The 25,082-nt window shown below is 41.3% G+C and overlaps 1 protein-coding gene across 2 annotated transcripts in view; it reads left to right on the forward strand.

Annotated features, from left to right (window-relative positions):
• STON2 (stonin 2) overlaps positions 1-25,082 on the forward strand; it is a 68,264-nt gene that overhangs the window by 18,782 nt on the left and 24,400 nt on the right. For both annotated transcript variants that reach the window (XR_003526743.1, XM_027638048.1), the window contains exon 4: positions 3,036-3,233. Coding sequence is in view for 1 of the 2 variants with exons in the window: in XM_027638048.1 (XP_027493849.1) it covers positions 3,036-3,233 (198 nt within the window). In the remaining variant the exon portion in view is untranslated. The remainder of the gene's footprint in view (positions 1-3,035; positions 3,234-25,082) is intronic.

Genomic DNA, 25,082 nt, shown 5'->3' on the forward strand with positions numbered 1-25,082 from the left:
CGCCTATAGTGAGCCTCATAGTAAAAATTATCTTTATTTAGGATGTTCTTGTAAATCTTCCTTCTACCAGGTTCAGGCTAAGCAAAATGTTTGTTTCAAAATATTTCTACATTTTGGATTTATTCATAGTTAACTCACAGCTGCCAAATCATGTATATTTTTCCCCAAAAAGCAAAAGCTGTTGAGCGAGGCCACAGAAATATTTAGTCACAGAAATTATGCGTTGTGGTGCCCTCTTCCCTATTTTCCTTTTGCTGGGAAGAGAAGAAATTTATGTTATTAACAGGCTAGTCAAACTTGTCAAACTGATACTGCAGAAGTGAAAAATGAGATTTTTAGGCTCACATGAATGTTCCTATCACAAACGTTACATAATCTGTAAATGATCACAGCCAGTGGGTGACATAACATTTGCATTTGTTACACAGTGGACCTCCAGCTCATAATCTCATATTCTATAGGTGTTATCTGCACTCTTCAATTCAAGGAGGTATTCAGCAAAGCACCAAAATTAGAATAAGGCAAGATCTGTTACATCATCCATCCTCCACACACACACACACACAGAGCCACCCTCACTTCTTCCCAAGAGCTTTGTCTGGTTTTAAATGGCTCAAGTAACTTGGACTCCTACCATGTCCCTTGAGAGGCTGTCCAACAGTAAGGCAAATCTCAGCTTAACTATTTTGGGCTGTTCTGTCTGAAAATAGGCAATACATGCAACACAAGATCAGCAACTGGAAACTAGACCAACGGTGATGGTGTCCTAAAATCAGAAAAATCTGAGGTCCTAATGCTGACAAGGTTCATTGTAATACAGTGTAGGGATCAAGGAACGGGTCCTCAAAGTTTTAAGATAAACCTGCATATTAAAGGCCAATCAATTGTATTAAGAATAAACATGTCAAGAAAAGTAAAATGCATGTGAAAGGAAAGATTTTTCAGTTTGGGAAACAACATATTGATTTTCAGTATCCAACGTATGCTACAGAATTTGCATTTTAGGAATAGTTCTGGCAGTGGTCTTTCAACATAAAGAGATTTCTGAGAAATTCTTGCAGCAGAGAGGCTGGAACTCTCCATCTATTGGTATTAGAGATCAAATTCAAAATTTCTGCAAAAAAAACCCCTACTTCATTTAGAATTTGGCTGCAGCATGTCCAAGGAATCTGAAGAGGGACCTTAAACATGTAGATGTTGACTTTGGCTTGTCATGCCTTTTGAGACTGATAGATGGTCTTTTGCCTCAGCATAGGGGAAAATGCACTTTTACTAGATCCAAGGATTAGTGCTGGGGAACCTAGAACAGTCACAGGTGGAAGTTCACTGTAATAAGATTTCAAAGAACATCTGTTGCAGAAAAAGCTGTCTATGGTTATGGTTTTCCAATGACAAGACTTTCTTTAGAAAAAAACCCAAACAATTCCCTTATTTCAAAATAGAATTTGCTCCTATATAGAAGTATTTGGCAACACTAGTCCAGTTGGTCCCCCTCTTAGACAAAAATTCATTTTGGAAAGCACAAAACTAGTTGGTAGTATATGAGTTATTTTATCATATGTGTTTCTAAATTAGCTTATGTTTGTTCATATTGCTGACTTTAAACAAAAAAAAAGAAATACTGCAAATCTAAGATCTTTTTTTTATAAAATAATTCCACAGTTTCTAGAATTCAAGATATAAAGCACACTGAGAAAAAAAACTTGGCTCTTGTTAGTGATTCACATACGGAGCTCAGCTTTTCAACTTGTCCAAATAAAGTGCTCTGTCTGTCAAAGCAATTTCAGGTGAAGCTTTAAGCGTGGCTTTTCAGGTGCCTCATGCCATGTTTAACAAAAGGACTGAGAGAGGGACTGACAGTTTATAATCATACACTCATCATCCTTTCTCTACAGGCACCAAGCACAGCACAGTGTGCAGTTACTGGAGGGAGAAGTGTGGGGTTTTGGTTGTGTCTCTAGCACAACAACTGTCACCCTCTGCAATAAGGAGACAGCTCTAACTTTCAGCTCCACATCTTTAGGGATGACTATTCAGAAGCTGCTCAGTACAAAGGCTCATAGCTGTACACATATAAATTTATCAGTGCCTGCTTACTTAGGCTAACAGTGCAGATATGTAAAATAAATTAACACATCTCAAAAAGCAAGCAAGGGAGCACTGCTTGGCTATTCCCTCTATGCACACAGCAATGTTTCAGTAACAAACAGGTGTCCCATCACATCACTTGGATGGAGTAGAGAGAGATGAATCCTCTTTAACATTAATTTACCATTTTCTTCCAAAGTATCAAGTGACGTTGTGGACAAAGTGTATACAATACAGAGAGTATACAATACAAATTCATAGCAGTGGATGTGTAAGCTTCAGTTCTGAACTCTGGATGATGATTAGGCAGAACGTAACTGTTTGACGTGCAAGTCTGGCAAATGAGTAGAACAGGACTTTTGGTCTACACTGAGCAGAAATGTTATGCGGTATATTCAGACTGGGACACTCCACCTGTTCAGAAACAAAAGCCATTCCAGTGCACATAAGTGGGCCAATTTCAGTTTATTTTTATACTCCTCCTCCCACGTGGAGAATTCCTGAGATGATGACTGCATTTGAGTGGGTGTCACAGATAGGTAAGGCTTAATTAAATATAATAGAACCACTTCAAAAAAATCTGTGGTACTATAAAAACTCCACTGTGTTGCACAACACACACATTCAGATCTTGTCAGCAGTGCTAGAAACTTGAAATCTTGTTCTGAAAAGTCACAGCTTCTCCAATACTAGAACAGTAGGAAAGCATACATTTGCCAGCAGTATGGGATCTAAGGCAGACAGCTGAGAAGTGCTAGAAATTAAGAGTACCAGGCCCTAGTTAAATTGGTGGATGTTTATTATAAAATAATTTTGTTGCTGTGGATGTTGGAATTTATATTTACAGGACCTCAGTAGGGTCTGATCTAGCATGTCTTTGGAATAATCATGATCTTCTGGAAGATCACTCTGTATGTCTCTAACTGATACCTGTTTTCTGCAACCAGTGTCTGCATCAAAAGTACCTAGCTGGACCTCCCCCTCTTCCAACTCTTCTGAGAGGCAAGCCCATGCCTCAGAGAGCAGCTGGACAACCAACTCAGAGGACACCAGCAGCCCAAGCATTGCTCCCTCCTACACAGATCTGCAGTCAATTAATACTGAGGACTTGACCAGTGGTAGAACATCTGCAGCAGATTCAGCTGGTAAGAGGGAAGCATTCAAGCTTCCATCTCTATCTTTTTAATGCTACTCAGACTCACTGCTCAGAATTGAGCCACAGAGAATGGATCCAAAGCAGAACAAACTCAAGAATTAGGCTAACGCTTTGTTCTACTCCACTTTCCAAAAAATCACACTTGGATTTTACACACCACTGATACATGCAGGCTCCTGAAGTAAGAGCCAAATGCAACTATGTACCTGGTGGTGGACTTGGAGCTTTTCTGGTTTTCACATATCACGTCAGCTTAACCTGATCTAGGAGCTAGTTTTCAGTATATTGTGGGGGAAGCTGGATGCCTTTCCCAAACTTCCATGCAGAAATTTTCTTAACTTGACAGTGTATTCAGGTGAGGCAGGTCCAGCTCTTCATGCCCCTCGCTGTTTCAGTGAGTGCCATGACACAGATTGTTTACTGGATGCATTCTTTGTACTGTGCTTTGCACTGTTACTGTACAGTAATGCAGAGAGGGTGTAGGAGATGGCAGAGGGTGGTTCAGTAGCAGATTTCAACCACTTAAGGGTCCTATGTCTGACCATATAGGGCTACATTCAGATGGGAAAATGTGCTACATGGCATTGTAGCTCATTGCTCCTCAACTGTACTCTAGGTAATCTCTGAAGCAGGAGAAATAAAGCAGAGTGGTGCCACTCGTGTCATGCAGAAGTGGGATGATGGGAACTCCTGAATGACAAAGTTGACTTTCACAGCACATAAAAAAACCTGACATGTCAGGACATAAAAATGAAAAAAAAAAAAAATACACAGCTCTAGGAGGAAACACCTGCAGTATGTTGGAAGCTGTTCAACCCAAGTTGAGGAAGGTTAGTAGCTACCCAGTTTGGTGATGCAAATTGATTCTTTGGTGTCACCATAGCTCAGGCATGTGAGATATTTAATGTGTTTTCTCTCAGGTGGTGAATGTAACAATACATGTGAAATAAGATATGTTTCGGGAGAATGGATTCCTAAGCCTAGCTGAGGTCATGTGTCCCTTTCATAAGAAACATATACATACATCACCTACAAGGAGTATTATTTAATGGTTCAGTGAAGCTGGGTTGGACATCAAGGCAGGTTTATAAACAGCAGCATAGTAGGTACTGACTTAGTGCTTAAGATAAAGGATTTGTGGAGAAGTAGTAATAACTTTGGATAAGTAGAGACATTTCTTTCTTCAAATAATAGTTACCAACAATCTGTCTGACTATTTTTATTTTAGAATAATCTGCTCGTCTGTACCTCTGAGTTTGGAAACCACTGGTAGAAAGGTAGAATAGGCAAGGTGGCATGGTGTGCCAACATGAGCATCAGTTCTGTTCTGATGAGCTCATGTCTATTATGAAGTGTAGTACTTTTCATCTGCAGTATGTGCTGGCTATTGCTGTTCTGTTGATTTGGTATAGGTTGCCAAAGGATCGCTGTTGTCACTGGGGCTGTCTCCATCTGAGCAAGGGGAATGAAGGATTCCCAGTCCATATATAACTTTGCATCATATAGAAAAGTCAAAGGCAAAAGTGCAGCTGTATATGCCTGGCATGCGTATGGAATTATGTCCTATATATGGCCGAAAGTGAAGTTGATACTTCAGTAAAAGCTTTGTGTGCGACCTTCTTACTGTTTCTTTCTCAGTCAGTCACAAATTGACATATTTATTACCAAGACAGATACAAAAACTCGTTCCAGTCACCTATAAATTTTTAAAACTAAAAAACTAGGTAATATTGGCAAGGCTATGTAATTAGTTAAAACATAAGGTACACTACCTTAATGGTACTCCAACTTGAAGTATGAAATATATTGAGTCTTCCCACCACCAGATGTGGAGTTTACAAAAGGGCAGCATGAACAAAGTGCATCTCTTTGTCCTGTTCCTGGGATGCCTCAGAGCCCACCCCTGAGGCAGCTGCTGGCATCAGGAGGGTTTATGGAGGTGAGGGGGCTAAGAACCTAGTGGCCATGGAACTGTTGTACAGTTGTGGCTGCTTTTCTGTTGTTCACTCTACCCTCATCCCACCCTCACAGTGCATAAGTGGACAAAAAAATGAATGACCACTTTCTTCTCTCCTTCCTCTCCACCTCTCTCCAGAAATTCAGTTCTTCAAACGTGACTTGATTCAAGCATTTGATTTTTATTTCTCTTCTCAAAGGACTGGCTGCCTCAGTCTGTAGTGGAGTTTGAAGACTTCATCGAGGCAATGAAGTGGCATGTATTTTTAACATGAAGGAAAAGAGAGGAATCCTCATGCTCTATTTGATGATGAAGTCACATTGGCTGCTAGCCAGTATGTTGACTCCAAGGTCAAGCTTGATGAAGAGAAAAAAAATTCAGACTAATTTCACTGCTGAAAAACCCTATGAAAATAAGTAATCAATGTTTGATCTACTTAGTGATGGTGAAGAAGCAGGTCTATAAAGTAGCTTGGGTCTAATACTCTTTCAAGCAAGAAAAACTTGGTGATGAGAAAAGCACGAAAACTTCTACTAAGCAGTCAGATGCTGAGTTAAAATAACTGGTTTAGCCATGGTGAATTTTTATTGCCTGAACAGCATAAAAAAGAATCCAAGATACTCTGTTCCATAATTTCACCACTTGCTTTGAATCTATCCTGCATGCAAAATGCTTAAACATCAACTGCCTGTGAGAGTTCAGGGCACAGGGTTTTGTGTGGGAGCAGATGAGAGCCTGAGGTAGGTCTAACTGCAGGCACGTCCAGGGACAATTCACAGCAATGAGAATGCACGTCTTGGTGTCCAGGGCTGGCAGGCTCCAAGGAGGTAAAATTGGCTGGGAATTAACTTTCTCACAACTGGCATAAGATTTGAGTGTAAAACAGTCTCATGGGCTTGAACTTTATCTAGTGCATGTGTTTATGCAAGATATGGCCTAGGAAGATATCTGAGAAAGATGAGAGAGTCCCAAATGATCCCAAACTGAAAGTTTACCCTTGCAGGGGGACTAAGGAAAGCCTCGCGACTGATGGAGTTGGGATAAGCACAATGTCCTGTAAAGGCAGCAGAGTTCATAGCAGTGAAAGTAAATGTTGCATGAGCAGAGCTGAAAAACATTTAGTTTTCTATCAAAGTGCAGCTAGAAGATGCTGCGCTTTATTGCCTATGCTAGTTTGAACTCTGGCACCAAGAAGCCTTTGATATTATCCTCATCTTTGACACACGAGGGGCTATTCAGCCTGCAGCATCTAGCCAATAAATGTGGGCATGTTTACATGGTTATAACAGAAAGCACTTTGCAACATCTAGGGTTTCACAGTGTGTGAAACTGTATTTGGTGCTGATGAAGTGGCCCCTTGCCTCAGCTTCTTACATGCCTCACCATGTCGCTCAGCTTAGATCAATAACCATGAAAGGAAGGAGGAACTTTTGGCCTTTGTGCTGTGCTCTGCAAGATAAGTAACACAGGACATCTCTGTTACTGATACAATACAAGTATTTGTTCATTCTGTTGCAGATGCTTGTCTCAGCTTTCTAAAAAGGCCAAATATCTACGAGTCAGAGGAGCAAGGGGGAGGTCTTCTTGTAACTGTGATTATAGATCTGGAAGCACTGAGATCTGCTCTGAGGTTGTGCAGAAATACCTCACAACTTGATTTGGATTTCTGCATTTCACCATTCTTCTCTAAAATAATTTTGTTTATATAAATTAAAAGTAAATATTGACTTGTATATAAAATAAAAATAATTATATATAGTCAATATGTATATAATAAATATATATATATACACTTAGCTCATAAACAGTATAATCTATTATAAATTTAATAGAATATATGATAGAGTCTATCTATTATATAATAAAACTGTGTTTGTGTATGTCTATGTGTAGGCATAAGTTTCCTGGTAGCAATTTTAGGTGTGTTGTTGCTAGTTCCATTGTTGCTGTTGTGATTTGTAGCTTGGGAAAGTTGCAGCTACACCATGTTTGATGTTAACCATTCATTTTGCTGACCAGTTGTTCTCTTTGGCATTCTCCTGAATCTCTGGGACTACTGGGATACCAAGGAAGTCACTGTGTTATTGTTTTCTGAGAACACCTGCACGCCTGGAAATAGCAGGTTACATGTGTGACCCCTAACTGCCCTGTGGCAGGCAGAGGCAGAAATGGCACTGTAACCATATAGTAGCAATGGTGCAGCACTGCCCCAGCTTCATACTGCACAGCAACACAGCCGGTGCCCCTCAGAGCTGGTTGCACCCCGGGGAGCCCCACTCTGCAGCTCTTGAACAGCAGCAGGATTCACCACTGGGCGAAGTTACCCACCTCAGAACTGGCATTTTCTACTGTCAATTCTACATGGCAGAGAAGCAATCAAGGCTTCAGCAGTAGCACCAATTAACAGGAGCTGTAAATTATTGCATGTGCTCTTGATTAGAGACCCCAGTTTTGTGTGGAATTTCCTGTCTGAATATGAAGGGGCTGAATGGAACTGGCAGTTTAAACAGGCAGTGAAAAGGCTGGCAGCAGTAAGAATGAGAAATTTCATGATGCCCAAATGCATAGATTTGCTTGTTTCTCTCTTATTGTGATATCATCTGAAACCTAAGAAAGGCTCAAGCAATCACTGGACTGTGCAGCACAGGAATTGAAAAAGTCATGGTGGATGCCTATAGGGGATCAGTTATAGAGTCATCATCTCAAAGAACAGTGTGGGATAGAATGGGAAGCAGGTTTGTCAAAAGAAGAACAATGTACAGAATCATTTAAACAAAACGTTCAGCTTCTATGTCGATAATTTATTTTCCTGTGCCCACTTAGAAACTTGTTGTGATAAAGGTCCATTTTTATCAGAACTTCTGCCTCCTTTATTCAGTCTGGTGTTAGGGGAAAAGTGTAACATTTTCTGCTCTTTCAAGCCAGAAATGAGCAGAGTTGAATGATAGTACTGCAGGTAGATTGCTGCTTTATGTCTTTACTTCAGCATCTCTGGTTTTTAGCTTATCTAGCCTTGATCAAATGAAATAATACTGGAGTGCAGGTATGACATGAACCTTACTTAATGACCATGTTCATCTCTTATTAGAAGCAATTTAGCCTTAATTGTCCTTATGTTTGACATGTGCAACCAGAATACTCTGCCTAATCTTAGAACATATATAAGTTGGTATTTGTGTTATGACTATGCACATTACACAAGAGGAAGAGGAGATATCACACTGTTTCTTCATTCTAATCTTGGTTAGCAAGAGTGAGAACTGTGATCCTGGGTTTTGTGACGTACATACCAGTACCCTAGTGGTACTGCAGTAAATCTCATGGAGACTGATGTGAACTAATCACTTAGAACTCAATTTTTTAAAACTATTAGAAGAACTCAGTACTTTTGGTGAAGAATTCCAGATCTGGGCTTAGCACCTCAAACTATTTCCAAGATTCTTGTGTCCCAACTATTCCCGTAACAGCGTGACAAAATTTTCAAATAGCTGCAGCTCAGTGTGCTCTTCTCCAAATCTAGCCATTTAGTTTAGTGCCTAAAAGGAGATTAGAGATCCTGTCAACATATGTCCTATAGCTCTGTGTCTTCATGCACATTACAGGCTTTGTAGAAATTATGCTGTTTACGTGCAGACCTTGGTCAACAATTTATTGAGTTGATGTATTTTCTCATGTAGACATTTCAGTGAGCTTGATTCACTTACGTATTCCTGACCATTTCCTATCCATGTGTTCCTGTGCCAATATTGTCTTTCAAATAGCTTTTTACCCTCTCCAGTGTAAGCCCTTTAATATATTTATACAGTGTCATTATCTCTCTCTTTCTGTTTTCATTTGCTAAACTGAATGAGACAACCTCTTTAGCATGCTGGTTCTCCATTCTCCTCCTCACCCTAGAAAGCTTTTCTTAGCTCATGTTGCTGTTTGAATTAGTCTTTTGGGTATGTGGTGACTCAAACTGTGCACAGACTGAGGTCTCACCACAGTGTGATATCAAGATATTAGTGTTGCCGTCTTCAGGGATTCTCTCCTTGGTACATCCCGGGATCTTATTTCCTTTTGTGCCAGTGCATCAGGGAAGTATCCTTTCACTGTATTCAAATTGACTGTCTATATACTAGATCATTTTCTCTCATAAGTAATTAATGAGTTCCTTCCTTATAACAAATATATCTGGCCTTAAATGTCTGATAATGAACTGTATATTGCTATTTCATTTCATCTCATTTCTGTGACTCCAGTACTTAAGATGAATCACTCCTTTCAGTATGATATTCAAAATTTTTTTATATATACCCAGTTCCTCCTAATTGTGTGTATTCAGCAAATACCATTAGCATGTTCCTTTCTGTGTCATAATAATTATTTAAAAAATAGATAACCATAGTCTTAATCACATAAAGTTAATAAAGAAATTTTAATTGTAGTTCCTCTGACCTGTCTCTTAAAATTCAATGCTGTCTTAGCTTGGTTTTTAGTTCTGTCTTAATATTGATATCAATCTCCATTTTAAGTCCTTCCCAGTTAGGACCACATTAAATGCTTTTTCTAGTACAGACACATCTATTTTTTATCTAGAAAATTTGTTGTCAATGAAATCTCAGGTTTGGTTGAAACAAACTATCTCTTTTAAAGCTAGCTTCCATCCTCTTTATTATCTTCTGCTTTTCAAGTGTTCCTTCCAAAATCTTGCATACTATTGCAGTCAACCTTTTATTTTCCAGAGCAATTTTTACCCCTTAAAAATATGGTTACTATATATGCTCTTCTCCAGTGGTATGGTACCATTCCCATCTGAACCAATTCCTTTAAAGTCCTCCTAATGAAAGCTGTAACTACATCTGTCAGTTCTTTCAGAGTTTAGGGAGGGAGTTTATCAGACCTCCTGGTCTGAGCACAGTAACCTCTCCAAAATGTTTTCTTACCTCATTAATGTTAATTTCCACACCCTTCTTTTGGTTATCTAGCCTTCCTCCTGTACCCTTATTGCTGTGCTCTGCATCATCATTCTTAAAGAGAAGGGGCAAAATATTCATTAGCTTTGGCACAATATCTAAATGCACTAATGTTTCTTTATCACCACACCCCCACTTCCCTGCTCTTTATATGCATATATGTGGTTTGCTTTTGCACCAGGATGTAACATTACCACTGAAGATTATTTCTGAGAATGGTAGGACCCATTGAGACCCAGCTTTCCAGGTTGACTAGTCCTGTGTTGGCTTTATTGGGCTTTTATCTTAAATAAGACTTCTAGTTGTAGGGCAGAATTAACAGTGAGACTGACAAAATAAGAAATCTCTGTCACAAACAAAAATATCTCTCATTTTGGTGGCTTAAATATTAGACAAGGGATGAAGCTAAAACTCCTTCGAAAATTCAAAGATTAGGGCAAGATCCTTTTCTGTCAGATTTACATGTTGATTAGTGCCTGCATGGTAACTAAACTAATATCTGGGAGTGAAGGGAAAAAATAAATCTTCAACACTTACATTAGTGCAGTGGCACAACCATATTTCCACATATCGTGTGCTCTGCTCAAGTGATGAAGGTGAGGAGAGGAGCTGGGCAGGGGCATCCAAGGGTGGGAAGAGGGTCTCCATGGGGATGAGGGGTCTGATGTGCCGAGGAGCTGTGGATGTGGTCAGTAGTTCCTTTTCACTCTTTCTGCACTTCTTTTCCCTTCCTTACTTCCTTCTACTTCACCACACTGAGGATACAGGACCTGCCTCCACAGCATCCCATGCTTGGCTCCTCATAGTGGAGAGTGGAAGAAGGAGAGGAGTTGGGGCCGAGGCCTGTTTCTGCTGCAGGGAAGAAGCAAGACGAAGAAAATTGAGAAAAGCAGGAGCCAGAGGCTTTCTGATCCTTCAGCTGTTAGGGGTGTGGGAACTGCTGTTTGCAGGAGAACCCTTGGCAGGACAGGGCTAAGGACCAGAAGGCTGTGGCAGGTAAGATTCAGCTATTGGAAGCAGAGCAAGCAATCTCCATCCCTGGTTCAGGGCAGCCAGGAATCTGCCACACTGGCTGTCAGGTGCCATTGGCTACATTTTTGCTTTTAGCTGCCTTTATATATTCAGACTTAAACATACACAGTGGCACTCAGAAGAGGCATAAATTTGCTGAGTGTAAACTGAGATTGTGAGGTCCAACTGCCTGTAGGAATTTCCTCACTGGTTGAAATCTCAGTGTGAATAACATTTGAGAGGGTAGGTACCTGAAATAGACACCTTTTGGCTCAGAGCCTAGGGTTTTTTGCTTGTTTTCAAAAACATAGTAGTTAAAAAATGAATTGTTTCATGAAACATCTTAAGGCAGATTTTGGAGGAATGGAATAATTTAATGTATGAGCAGCACAGACAGATAACACTTAGGTGTCTTCAGTGCTCCATACCAAAAGTGAGCAGTGTAGGACAAGAGAAGATCAGTGGTTACTAACAAAGGGTAATTCATAATATAAAATGAACACATTGAAGTGGGTGTTTCAGCAAGTAGCTGTTTTGATTGTTATCTGAAATGCAGATAATGTGTAAGCTTAGACTTGCCACTTTCACAGGTTTCAGGTTATGTTAAAATGGATCTTTAAAACTCTTTGTTTTCTGGTGAGATGAAGAGAATGACTCTCCACAGCAACACTAACATGGCCAGAGGGAGCAGGGTAGCTCTGAGTCTGTGTTCAGACTGATCTGGTGGATCTGCGAGTCTTTAGAAAAGATGGGATATATCCCATACTGTCATTAAGTGCAGACATCTGATAGTAGCTAAAAAAATCTGTACAACTCTTTCTCCTCACAAAGAATAGGTATCTAGCACAGGCAGCTGCCAAGCTTTAGGCCATTATCCTAAAGAATTTAAAAGTAATCCTCTTTTTCTGAAACAATTTTTTTGTGGTTGGATAATGGTGAGTGTGGTGGGGAGATATACATATTCTTACAGCAAATGTGTGGTAAGAAGAGTGTCAGTTTCTAATGAAGTGAAAGAAATTAGTGTTCTTGCATAAGCACCAAAAATATTCTTGATTCTCTTCGCCAAAACTTGGATCTCCTCCTGAGAAGCCCAACGGAAATGTTCGTTCAGTGCAGGAAGCGCAAGGATTTCTATGTGTTTTTGCTTGCAATATTCTGGCTCTGCTACACATGCATTTGTATGCTTTGTGGTAGGCATGAGTCTTCAGGAGAGTTTGGGATGGAAAGGGAGCACATGACAGCGCACAGTGTACAGAGACATATGGTCTGTTCGGCAGAGCAGACAACTGGGGGATGTTAGTGTATTTGTCACGCCAACCAGTGTGCCAGCCAGTGTGCCAGCTTCCTCACTTCTGTGCCTCAGGGCTGCACAGCACTGCCTCCAGTGCAGTCACTTGGCTCAGGAAGTGGGACACGAGGTTAGCCCAGGGTGCCTCGCTGAGCCTCCTCTGCAGCAGGCCCTTCACCAGCCAGCCAGAATTAGGATCTGGGTGGGAAAGTTTACATAAAAGAAGTAAGGGGGCTTTAGTGGAGGCTTTGCTTTCATGAACCCACCACTCCTCCTCCTCCTCCCCCGGACTGATTTGTTTGTTCAGGCTTGGTTGCCTCCAGCAACACATTATTAGTGTGAACTATGGTGTATCCTGGGAGACCTGCAGGATTCCCTGCAAATCTTTTGAGTTCTTCGTCTCCACGAAGGGAGAGACACAAAGGCATTTCACTCTGTTGACGCAGTTGCGTATACACTGTTCCCTTTCTTTGAATGTTGGTGTGTCTCTTCAGCAATGCTATGACTGGACTGCACAGCCTTCATCTTACATCTTCGTCTCAATCAATAGATTATACTTTTCTTGGTAAAGCCACCAAACTGCACTGCTTTAAAGGCTGTATTTGAAAACTTGCTTAGCTGAAGAGGTTTCAGCAGAGCTGTGTACTTGTTATTGTTGTACACACAGATCAGTCCTTGCTGATCGTAGACCTCAGGCTTTCGGGGTAAATCTGGCTTTAAGGAAAATACAGACTGTGTCACTCATGAGCAGTTTTCTGTTTAAATTAGCATGGCTACAAAAGCAGTGAAGACACAGTGACATGGATTAACAATATGGGTGTGTTCTCAGGGCTCTGCTAAGACCATTCGTCTCTGTTAAAATCTATACCACCGCAAATTCTTCAGATGTAACAAGTATTGTGAGAGCTTCCCCATGATGTGATCAAACCCTGCAGAGTATGCTTTCGATCTCTGCTCAGTTTGAAATTACATGACTCAGCTTCAGCTCCTTTGGCTTTTCTGTGTCCCAGGATTACAGGGACCAGCCTATGTGTCATAGCATAGTTGAAACATCATGAAGATCAGTTGCTTTCTTGATTAGTCACATATGTGTCCAGAAATGGACAGCATCAGATGAACTGATCTCCCATGAAGGTCAAGGCAGGTTAGCTAGGAGAGGTCAGTGCTCCAGTAGTTAAGACATCAACACCAGATGGCTTCTCAATAACAGAGCAGTCAGAGGCAAGGCATGTGAGTGCATCAGTGTGGATACACTCATGCACAGTGGATGCTGATGGGGGGCTATGGAGAGGGCAAGGGAGTTAAGGAAATGCAGAGAAGTTGTCTTGAATGTGATCTACTTGCACCAGGTGATTCAATTACCAAGAGAATTACGTGCTGAAGAGCCATGCAGTTTCTTCTGTGTGCTCACGTTAAGGCAGTGTGTTTTTGGCAGGAGTTTTGTAGTAAAGGATGCTGGGCACAGCTGGTTTCTAGAGCTGTAATGCAGAGCTTTGGCACACTCAGAGCTGTGCCCTCATCCTTCAAGGCCGCCCTGTACCTGTGAGGAGCTGGCTGCCACCTGCCACTGAGGCTTCAGCTCTCCCCTCTGTCCCCCTGCCAAGCTGCTCCAGACCTGGCAGAGGCTGGGGGACTGCTAGGGCTAAAGGGTGAGCTGTACTCTGCTGAGATTGACAGTCCAGCTGCATCCACAGAATAAAACCAGTTTGTCTCGCATGTCTGAACAACCCAAACCTGAACTAATGGAGCAAACAGGTGTGAAGGGAAAAGGATTTTGCCAGAGCCACTAGCTCCTTGTCTGCTGGATAAAAGGAAAAGCAGATCAGTAGAAATCAACACATTCCTTATTAGATGGCAGGAAGAGGAGTTCTTCAGTGAGCAAAGATTAACCTCTTGATTCCTGGATCATTCTCAAGTCAAACACCATGGGACCAGGTCCCTTCAGGCTTCTCCTGCTGCACCTGGAAAACCAGCTCATGTACCTCTTGATTTGATTTCTTTTCCCAGGGAAGAAGTAAAAAGAAAGAAAATATAAGGACAGATGGCTAGGCTATACTTTTTCTGTGTTTGAATTATTTCTTAGTATGTTAAATAGTGAACAGCTTTAATCCCTATGCTCCAGCCCATCCCCTGCCTTACAGAAAAGTTTCAAGGAGGCTCTTGAGCCTCCTGGCTGCCAGCACTCTAAAAGCTGTTTAACCCACAGGGTCCCTTTTCCCTTTCTTCACCTTAGGATTTTCTCTCTTCCTGTATATTTTCCTCTTCTGGGTGCTGCTCTACTTCTATTCCTTTGCAATTTAGAATAACTTAAATGCTTAAGAACTGTGATGACAGTGGCTTCAACTTGTTTCTAGTGGCTGACCTGCTGCATCTTGCCATCTGGCAGGGAAGGTAAAATGGGTAAAGGGACTGTCACTCCCCTTTCCTTGGCAGAAGGCCCCTCTGCATCCAGAAAAATTTCTTCATATTCTACTTCAGAACTTAAATTTCTCTTTGTCGACTGGATAATTGCAGTAGCCCTGTTGCAAAGTAATGAAGTAATGGTACTCTTTGAAAAAATACATATCAATTCTAGCAATAGCTAATGCTGCACTGGAGTGCCTTGCAGTGTCATTTAAATTTCATTAGTGATGATAATTTTTACACCTTACAGAAATCTGCAATTTTTCCCTAGCCATTTTCTCTTTTGTATGGTGCTCTAGAACTTTGACTCTTGTATCTGGATTTCTACTATTGCATGAAAAAAGTGTGTTATCTTCAGTTTTATGGGTGAAAATTTTCTGGATATTTTCATTTTTCAAATTTTAATAAATCATTCTGCCACCCCTCAGAAAAATAAATCTTTATTTTCTATACTCAAACAGTATGACTTTAGTCCCACTTAAATTAGCATAAATTGGGAAAATGCCACTCAAGGCAATGAACAAGTTTTGGAGGCAACTGGCCACTATGCTTAACAGTGTAACCATCTATAGTCCCCATGCAACAGGCCAGAGAGCCACATGGTACAGCCAGATTTGCCAGGCTTGCACCAAGCCTGTCATCTAACCAAAATGAATATGTAAAGCAAATTCTTTTGCCATTTTTAGTCTAATTGCCTAGTAATCATCAGGAGGTAAATATTCCTCTCTATTTTTCTGAAAAATGCAAGAACTTTGCACTCCCTATATATTCCTTTAGTTTTTTGTTTTGAAAGTCTTCAACACAAAATATCACAGCTCTTTTTGGAAAATGCTATATTCTGTATCTTTTCATGTAAGTGGAGCTGGCGTTGCAATGTGTTTAAAGTCAGTTTCCATGTTGACTACATACAGTCGAAAAGGAAGATATTTAAAAAGAGGAAAACACTATGGTGAAAATACAGAACTGGTCCCCAAGTTGTATGCTGAATCTGCCAGTACAGTTGATTTTAAAGTAAATTTCAAGTCAACACTTATACAAAACAGTGAACAAGTGGTGAAAATGGTGAAAATACAAATTCTGTTGAAAAATAACTGCTAGAATCACTGAAACAATTAACTATGGCCACAGTATGTTTCGTACTCTGTCTCTGTCCTCTGTGGTGAATGGCAAGGCTGTTGAGAACTTTAAGGATAAAGTAATTTTTAATTCCTGTGATGAGGTAAGATGGTGCGAACAGTGAAAATCCTCCAACGTAATTTTCTACTCTGTGTTTTCTTCTGCAGAAGTTTGAATACAAAGGCTGCCTTTATCAACTGCATGTTTTTTTCCTCTCAGCTTCTCATACTTTATAATTTGGCTAGAATTTTAAAGAATGGAGCAGAGATTAGAAATTAGCACCCTTTGTGTCCTATTGAAAGCAGGACCTCCTCCTTAGGCACTGCAGAATTCCTTGCTAATAAGGCTAACTGAACAAGTCTTCATTAAGCTTTGTGTTGCTGGGCTGGAGAATTTGTCTCCATCAGCCACTCAGACCATGACCTAGACAAATCAACCGTGATGCCTCAGATGTGAGAAGCCTTTGTTTGGCTTCTCACGTTCTTACCACAATTAGTAGCTCTGGAACTCATCTCTTTGGCCAAGGTAGAGTCACGCTGTCCCTTGCTATAATTACTGTTCTTGGGGTAAGTCACTTGGAGGATTCCTCAAGTGATTCAGTAGAATGTGTTTTTAGCCATGTGACTCCCAATCCTATGGAAATGAGTGGCAGATGGGGATAAAGCTGGTCACACCCAGTTATCATAGTCATTCTGCACTATCTCTGCTGTGTGCTGGCAACCTAATAGGAAATGTAATAGGACAAAATTTCCTCTAAATTGATATAAAGAAACTCAGTTATGCAATGTGTCTGTCATTAAGGTGACTGAGGCTTTTCTCAGCTTCCAAACACTGTGGTCCATATGTTTACCACCTCTTTTTTCTACCAGGAGCAAGTTATAATAGATGTGACTTCTGTGTAACATGGCAGACTACATATGAGTCTTTCATTAAAAATCACCTTTCACTTGAAGATAAAGTTATTATAAATAATACCAAATAAAGCAGACAGCTTTTTATAATAGTCATTAAAGCCTTAGGAGCTGTTTCACAAATATGTAATTCCCTGAGCATACTCCGACTTCCTTGAGTCGGAGTTTGCTTTGCTCCAGAAGAATGAAAGGCAAGAGTTTTAAATTATATTTCTTCCTCATAAATCCTGAGGATGATGCATGTTTTACTACTCCTTCAGATTAGGTCTCTGTTCCATTCAGTGTTACTGAACTGGAGGGAGTGGTCTGATTTCCATTCATTACTGCCAGGAATTAAGATTTCAAATTTCTTGCCCCTCGCACTGGTTGAAGCCTTTCTCTCTTCTGTATTTTAAAGTCAAAAGGCAGTGGAAGCAAGCAGCAGGTGAGCCAGTGTGCTCTCTTTTCTGTGTGTCTATGCATATAATTATCTGTATTTCTATATATGTGTATGTGTGTGCATGTGTACATGCTCTTATTTGTAGATTCTTGCTGGACATCAAACAAAAATCTCAATTGCATTTTTTGTTGGAAGGGATGGGCAAGCATCAAACCAACCCAACTGAGTGGGTCTTCAATCAGACAGGTCTTAACTGTTCCACTCATGGCTTTTTTGCCCACCCCTTCCCTCTCTTTGCACACAGATCCTGGTCTCCTCAGCCCACAGCACAGATTGCTTCACAGCATCAGGAGAAACATTTTCTGTCAGGTGGAATCCAACCAGTATGTGAGGAAAATAATGTTCTCAGACTCTTCTGACCCAGTCTCGTCAGAGGGGGACAGAGCTCCTGCCTGCAGCTCAGAGTCAGAGAAGGGCTTGGTCACTTGTGGAAGGAGATGCATCTGAAGGGATCCATTTCTAACCACAGCAAGGTTTTGATGATTTAAATGGCAGGCGTGATTAGGACACCCTTAGGAGTGAAGGAGGCATCTCTGAGAGTTCCCAGCATGAGAACTGGACCAGCTGGATGGTGGTCTGTGACCTGGGAACTTCTCTACACATTTTTCCTCGCACAGACCTTAAACGCTTACCAGCAAAATGCTGCTTCAGGCACGTGGAAATATGCAACAAGCAGAAACCCATCAGAGACCATGTCTCAAAGATCTCCCAGGTATCAGTGGATTTGGCTATTCATATTTTCAGTTATGAGAAGCTGTATTTAGCTCTGACTAGTGCCTGGGTTGTGCCATGTGTTACATAGCTCAGGATTATCTGGCTTTCAGTTAATCTTTCTCCTAATATATTTTGATTTCCATTCCCTATGTGGCTTTTTTTTGCCTTGATTATATCCCAGCCTAAACCATCTTATCCTGCCAGAATGATGCTCCAGAAACCAATTCTGGACAACTGAGCTTTAATTTTGCCGTCTTTTTCTCCCAAGAAAAGCGTCCTGAAATGGCAACTGTTCAGAAGTCTGGTTGCAAGATAAATTATAAACACAAGCCAAATGCTGCCGACCATGAACAGTGTTCAGCTGAGTTGTACAGGCTGGGCTTGGTTCCTTCTCTCTTTCTCAACTGCTTTGGGATGAACACAGGCCATGTTCATCACAGCAGTGACAAGATACTCTTAAAGAGCAAGTCCTTATCTGTTATCTGTGCTTGAAAGGCCTGAGGAAACAGAGTTGAAACAGAACTTTCATCCAGCTTTCATATTTTGTAAGGGTGAATATGAATAAAAGAATTATGAATATGAAGTCAGATGGAAAGTAGACTTTCTCATGGGTAGCTGGGAGAACTTAGGGACTCTTCAGTGAGTTGTTCTACAACAAGATCCATTAGGCTGCCAAACAGGCCCCAGCACTAAAAGCTCCACTGGTTGACTATCTACAACACCATCTGCCAGAGAAGTGTCAAACATCAGAAGGACAGTCTTAGAAGAGATGAACTAGACACCTAATATTTATCAGCTGTTTTTAGTTTTCCTGTAGGGGTTGTTGGAAAAGTATTGCGGCCATACTGGATTTTGACAGACCTTCCATCAAGGTACAAGGTGGGATTTTGACAGACTGGACCAAAACTGACAAAAGCAGGATGGGTAGGATCCTTCTCTAGGATTAGAGACATGAAGCTCAGGTGGAGCAAGTCTTGTGTAAAGAAGAAGAGAGTTGAACTTAGGTTTCCAACAGCCAAGCAGAGCCTGAGTTACTACCCTGTCAGGCATTTTGGAGTGAGTTTATGCTTTGCATTTTTCACAATGGCTGTTGAGAGTTGCTGAAAGACTGCTGAGAGTCTCTCAGCTTAGAGATAACAACAGCATTATAGTGCATGTATTTTTTGGAAAGCAGATTTTTTTTCTTCCCGCAAATCTGATTCTATCCCCAATTTAAGTTAATTACTGTGCACATTTCAAAAGTTTTTTTAATATTAGACAAAGGGTCAAGAGACTAACGCCCCATGAGAAAAAAAAGCCTATTTCCTGAGAAACAAGCTTGCTTCAGTATGTCCATGACATCCCAGCACCCCATGCAGTGCTCTGTGGTGGTGGCCAGATTAATTATGGACCCTAATTGGGAACAAGAAACAAAAGAGGGAGTCTAGGGAAAGATGACTTCATCTCCCTGCTCATCTTACATTGCTGTTTCACAAAAAAAAGATCAAGGCAACAGGCAGAACAGCAGACAAAATCATCTACATAAAGGTTTCCTTTGGCTGAGGAGAAGGATAAAATGAGAAAAGGAACATTTTTCACCTGGAAAGTTACAAAAACAGGTCTGAGTTTTCATCTTTCTCAGCCAGCATGTTTGTTTAAACCCCACACCTTTAAAAGTTTTTGTTCAAGCAGTTTGTCCTTGGGCTAATTTCTCCATCTCATTCTGCTTTAGCCTCAACTTGCTGTAAGCCTGGGAATTTTTAGCCTCTGTGAAACAAAAAGTGCTTTATCTTACATTGATAGAGAACGCCCTGCCTGCTACATGAAGTTGTTACAACAAGGTGTAGGAGGAAGTGAGCCATGACAGTGTTACATAAGGGATAGCTTCATGGTTGGCAGACTTGGTGATATTAGAAAACAAGTGTTCCTGCCTTTCCATTAATTATCCAATTTCATATGAGTAGTGTAGGCTCAAATTTTCAAAGGCCTAGACAAAGGCTGGCACAAGCAGGGACAGTACATGGCCACTCCTAATATGTTTGTTTGGGGTTTTTTTCTGAAGAAAGGCATCTAACCACTGATTCTGACCCCTTACCTGCCAACACAAATGTATCCCTTTACTAAGGCAGTCATGTCTCTTCTGCAGGCTGGTAGGCACCAGCTTTGCTGCATGCTGTTCAGCACCTTTCCCATCAGACTCACACAGTTATCCCTACAGTCCCTGATCAGGTAGTCATTCATTCTATTATCTAGGTGCCACCCCTCCCCCCCATCATTTAATTCCCAGTCACCATTGTACCAACACCCAGAAGTTGTAACTTGGCCTTTCCTTGTTAGTTCTGCACCCTGTCACACTCCACCATTCAAACCAAAGATCCATATACCTTCTGTGGTTAATTCAGTGTGCTTAGATTTATATATAATTTATCTGTAAGCCAGATACTTTCTGGCATGATTTCCCAATTATCCAGATAACCTTGCCTTCAAACAATCTATCTGTTTTCCTCAGTGTGTCAAAATCCCACATATATTTTTTTTTTTACATAGTAATCACTAAGGGGAGATGAGAAAAACTCAAATAACCCTAGAAATGTCACAACAGAGCAGAAGTGTGTTGGCTGTTTCTCAGAGGCGCCGACAGATTGTCCTTGTGGTTTCCAGTCTTACAGCTGAACTGCTTGGGGCAGAGGTGAGGCAAGGAAAGAAAAAATGTAGGCTAAACCAGGACAATTGGGAAGACCTAGAGATGTATTTGACAGATGGAATACTCTGTGTTGGTGGACCTGGCTGTTTGGTGGGTAGCTTCGGTCTCCTTCTCTCATGTGGCTTTTTTGGGGAAGAATTGCCAAGAACTTCCTGGATCAAGTCTAATTCCCTTCTATCACAAATGGATGTATCCTGTTATCGCTGTCATAAATTTGTCTTACTTGGTGTTTAAAAACTGGGGGTTTATGCCCTTTATTTTCCATCTCTAAGACTGCACTAGAATCTCATGTCCTTCCAAAGATCAGAAACCGCCCCCTAATTTCAGTCCTTTAGTATCAGAGAGACTCATGTCTGTGACTATGAGAAACATACGAAAATGTTTCCAAGGAGATTAAATGACTGGCTAACTGACTGAGTTCTTTAAAATGTGGCATGTACTTTGCATTTAAAAGTTATCTCTGTATTTTCCCATCCTGAAGTAAATCCTAAACAGTTCGCCTGAGAGGACAAAAGGAAATCCCAGTCCTAAAGCCAGCTGGTGTCTGAAGAGTTAACTGGACACGGTGATTCAGCTGCTGACACGGGGAGCAGCCTGCTACATTTCTGCAAGGTGATCAGCTGAAATGTTTGGGAGTTTGGTTTAGTTTCACCCCCAAAACTGCAGCTTTTATACGGAGGAGGATCTCCAAAACTTTGCGGTTTTGTTCGACGGGGTTTAACGTGAAGTTCGGCACCCATTTCACCGGCTGCTCCCTGTATATCTGTCTCCCACCTCCTACTTTTCTGGGTGTGCCAGATCTGCCCACAACCTGCACATTTCCCCATATCCCCGCCCTGCCCAGCCGAGAGGGGCGGGCTGGCTGGCGCGGGAGCGGGGCTGCCGCTCCGGCGAGCGGGGCGCGGGCGCGGACGCCTTTCCTGCCGGGGTGCCTGTAGCCACGGACGACCAGGGACACGGGCCCGGGGACACAGCCAACCCAGCTGACCGCAGAGCGGAAGGGACCTGAGCCCCAGGTAGGTGCAGCGAGGAAAGGATCCGTTCATTTCGGCGGTCTGGGTTTAGTTTTTTGTATCGGTGGGAGGAGGAGAAGGAGCGCATAAACTTCTTTTAGAAGCAAGGTACTGTAGCGGCGGGGCCGGTGCGCGACAGAGCAGGCGGAGGGATGGCCGATACTACAGAGAGAGGAGAAACTGGGAGAAACGTCTCAGCCCGTGAAATCCTAGGGATCCTCCAACGCGATACCACTTACTTAGGAAAGTTTTGTTTAGAGGCAGAGTTTGATGTCTTGAGCGCTACTGGTAGAATAAGGCAGGGGGTTGACGTTTGGTCCTCCGAGAACTAGTGATTAAAAAGGGAATCGTTAGTTGTATGTATGCAATTAAATCGGCGTGTCCTGTGCCTTGTTCATAGCTCCTACTGCACTGGTACGAACGCACCGCGTTGTAAAGCCGAGGAGGATGTGGGGGAGGAGCGATTTGGTTCGTGAACTTTCGTGGGAGGTTATTTCTTTTCTGATCAGACGGCTGTTTCCCTGTTCATAAAAGTTTCTCTGTAGTCGAAGAAGATAAAATGAAACATACGAAAAGAGCTATATTAATTTTCTCCAGATATTGCTGAAAGGATAATGGAAATCTGTGTCTGTGCCCACTGAGGTGTTCAAGATAGGGAAGGTTTGGAACCAGGTTTTGCTGTGAGGTTAACAGCTCTGAGCTGCTCCGTATAAAATTTCAGTGGGTGAGTGAGCAATTCAGATTAGTCAAGTGTTGCATTGTTAGGGGACTTGGTATTTGTTGAAAGCACAAGCAATGCATTGCCCTTATTTACGCAGGAATAAGCAGCTGGATTTACACAAAAGTGTGCCTTGGGAACCGAGCTTTGAAGTGCAAAAAAGCAAAATTCAGCTAAGTTGTGATCTATAAGAAAGGATAATTTGATGCAAAATATTTTTCTCCCTCTGTTATTTTCAACGTCACTTTGTACTGCAGTATCATTATATGTAGGATCGTGTATGTCTGAGCAATTTGAATTCAGGTTGTGTGAGGACATCCTCACAGATAAGATTATATTTGGCCTCCTGAATATTGGCCTGACTTTCTTTGTAACTTTAACTTTCCATTCCTTACAGCCAGTTCCAAAATGCTCAATTCAGCATCAATTCTCCATACTTAATTTAGTCATATTAGTGTTTTTCTGTGAGGGAGCAGCACTAAAATTCGTTCAACTATTTAAAAATTCATCACAAAATAGGGGAGTGAGATGGAGGTACTTAAATGACCATTACTATACTTTTTCCCATGCAGATTAAAAGGTCAAAAAGCTTTAAAGCAATCATGTAGCTGGAGCTTCTGTATATCACAAACTGTAGCACATCCCTGACTTAGTTCCTGAGAGAACTAGAATAATTTAATCTGCCTAAAACACTCCCATGATTTCACTGAGCAGGGTTTTTGGTAAATCAGTTCAGTGGTTAATTGCTCTTGGTATTAAAACTCTGCTTGATTTTTAATCTCAGTTTCTCACTGTTGCCTTCCAACTCTCACATATCACTTATTACTTTTATAATTTTCTGTGTAGGTGCTTACAGACTGATTGTTCCTGAATCTCCTGTGGAACAGATTAAATAGATTGAGCTTTTGTCTTTTGCTGTGTGATAAAGTTTTTATTCTTTTACAGTTGTCACAAATCTTTTCTGAACCCTCCTCAGTTTTCCTACGTCCCTGAATTCTGGGAATTCTGGACAAAAGATCAGGTCATAGTGGTCTACTGGGAACCAGGCCATACTACATACACAAATGAAATTATTTTCCCCCTGCTTCATGTTTCTATCTTCCTAAATCCAAATATTATATCAGTTCTTTTATTCTCAAGATCGTACCAGAGGTGACAATCATACAAATCTTTTCCAGAATCACTGCTTCTAAAGATGCCCTCCCTTAACATTTCCCTTCTTCCCTCTGATCCTCATTACCTGACTGAAATCCATGCATATTATCCTTAAGTACATACTTCTGAACACACCATTCACTATGAAACACCTTTACAGACAACAGTAAGTGAGGTGTGCACAATTGTTTCCTTTTAAAAGTGGCTCCTATTGGCTCAGTGTAGCAAGAGAGGCTCCCTTTTTGCCAGTTCAGCAAAAATACTGCTCATAGGATACAGGAGTTCAGCTTTACGTATCTTTTATCTGCTGCATCGTGAGAGTGCAGACAGCCTAACCAGCCGAGGAATATCTTCACTGAGTAGTGAAATCTACTTGGCATTTGGCCATCCACGGGCAGACACCCTTTCCAGGCGGTCCTTTCCTAGGAAATGAATGAAGCAATGCAAATGAAAAGAATCAACCTGAACTTTCTCCTTCCAAAATTTGAGCTGAACTCCAGAGCTTTACCAAAGCTGGAAGCTGTTCAGCTGAGCTTAGCTTATTGTCTGTTTTGCAGCTGCCTCAGCATGTACAGGTTCCAGCTGGGACCAACAGAGAATCACTGAAATGTTGTCAGGAATGCTGATCCAGGAGACTCTCTGTCCTGACCTGAAGTTCACATACTCTCACGAGAGCTCGTGTTCTCAAGAGATTTTCAATCTGCTTTTCAGGCCAAAAAGGCAATGAAGAAACACTCAGACTTTGCTATACTTATATAAATTTAAAGTTTACAAACCACTGGATTGGACAGCTGCTGCAGGCAGGATCCTTGTTCTTCTAACTGAATCAAATGTAAGGCTGCTCTTGGTGGAAAAGGGAATTGCTTTGACTGCTTGACATTGTTTCCTCAATTTGTGTACCCAAGCATTACAGTGAATAAGAAGGGAAATAAGAGGATAACAATTGATCCTTTTTCTTTTCTCTCTTTTTTTTCCTTCAAAGATCATTAAGAAAAAAAGTCTCACCTATCACAAAAGCAACCAGAATTTTTCAGTTTGGACCGTGAGACTTAGGTGTGGATTGTAAAAAGCTGCATACTCTAGAGCGACATGTACCTACAGAGACTGAAGTTAGTGAAAGCTGAGAGTCAGAAGTTAGTGAAAGCACACAGGATTCCAGTAGCTGCCCTCCTGATAAACGCTATTCTGTATTTACAGAGGATAATGGTATCTATATTTATTCTTTTTGCTGGAGAAGTGTTGTCACTTCCATTGAATGATTTGCTAATGGTTCACACTGTAGCATGCTGTGCCGGAGAAAGAGGTAAAACAAGTAGGATTAGTTCTTGCCATATGTTAGTTAAAGTTGCAAACCCGCTACTCAGCATCCTTGATCAGGCAAAACTTCCTGTGAAATGACTACAGCCAGGGACAAACCGTGTTTTCCCCTTTATTTCTGGTGGACCCAGTTCCAGGCATGCTACACTTTTAATCTG

Source organism: Corapipo altera, unplaced genomic scaffold, assembly GCF_003945725.1.
Source record: "Corapipo altera isolate COAL_440 unplaced genomic scaffold, ASM394572v1 23, whole genome shotgun sequence".
NCBI classification, from domain to species: Eukaryota; Metazoa; Chordata; class Aves; order Passeriformes; family Pipridae; genus Corapipo; species Corapipo altera.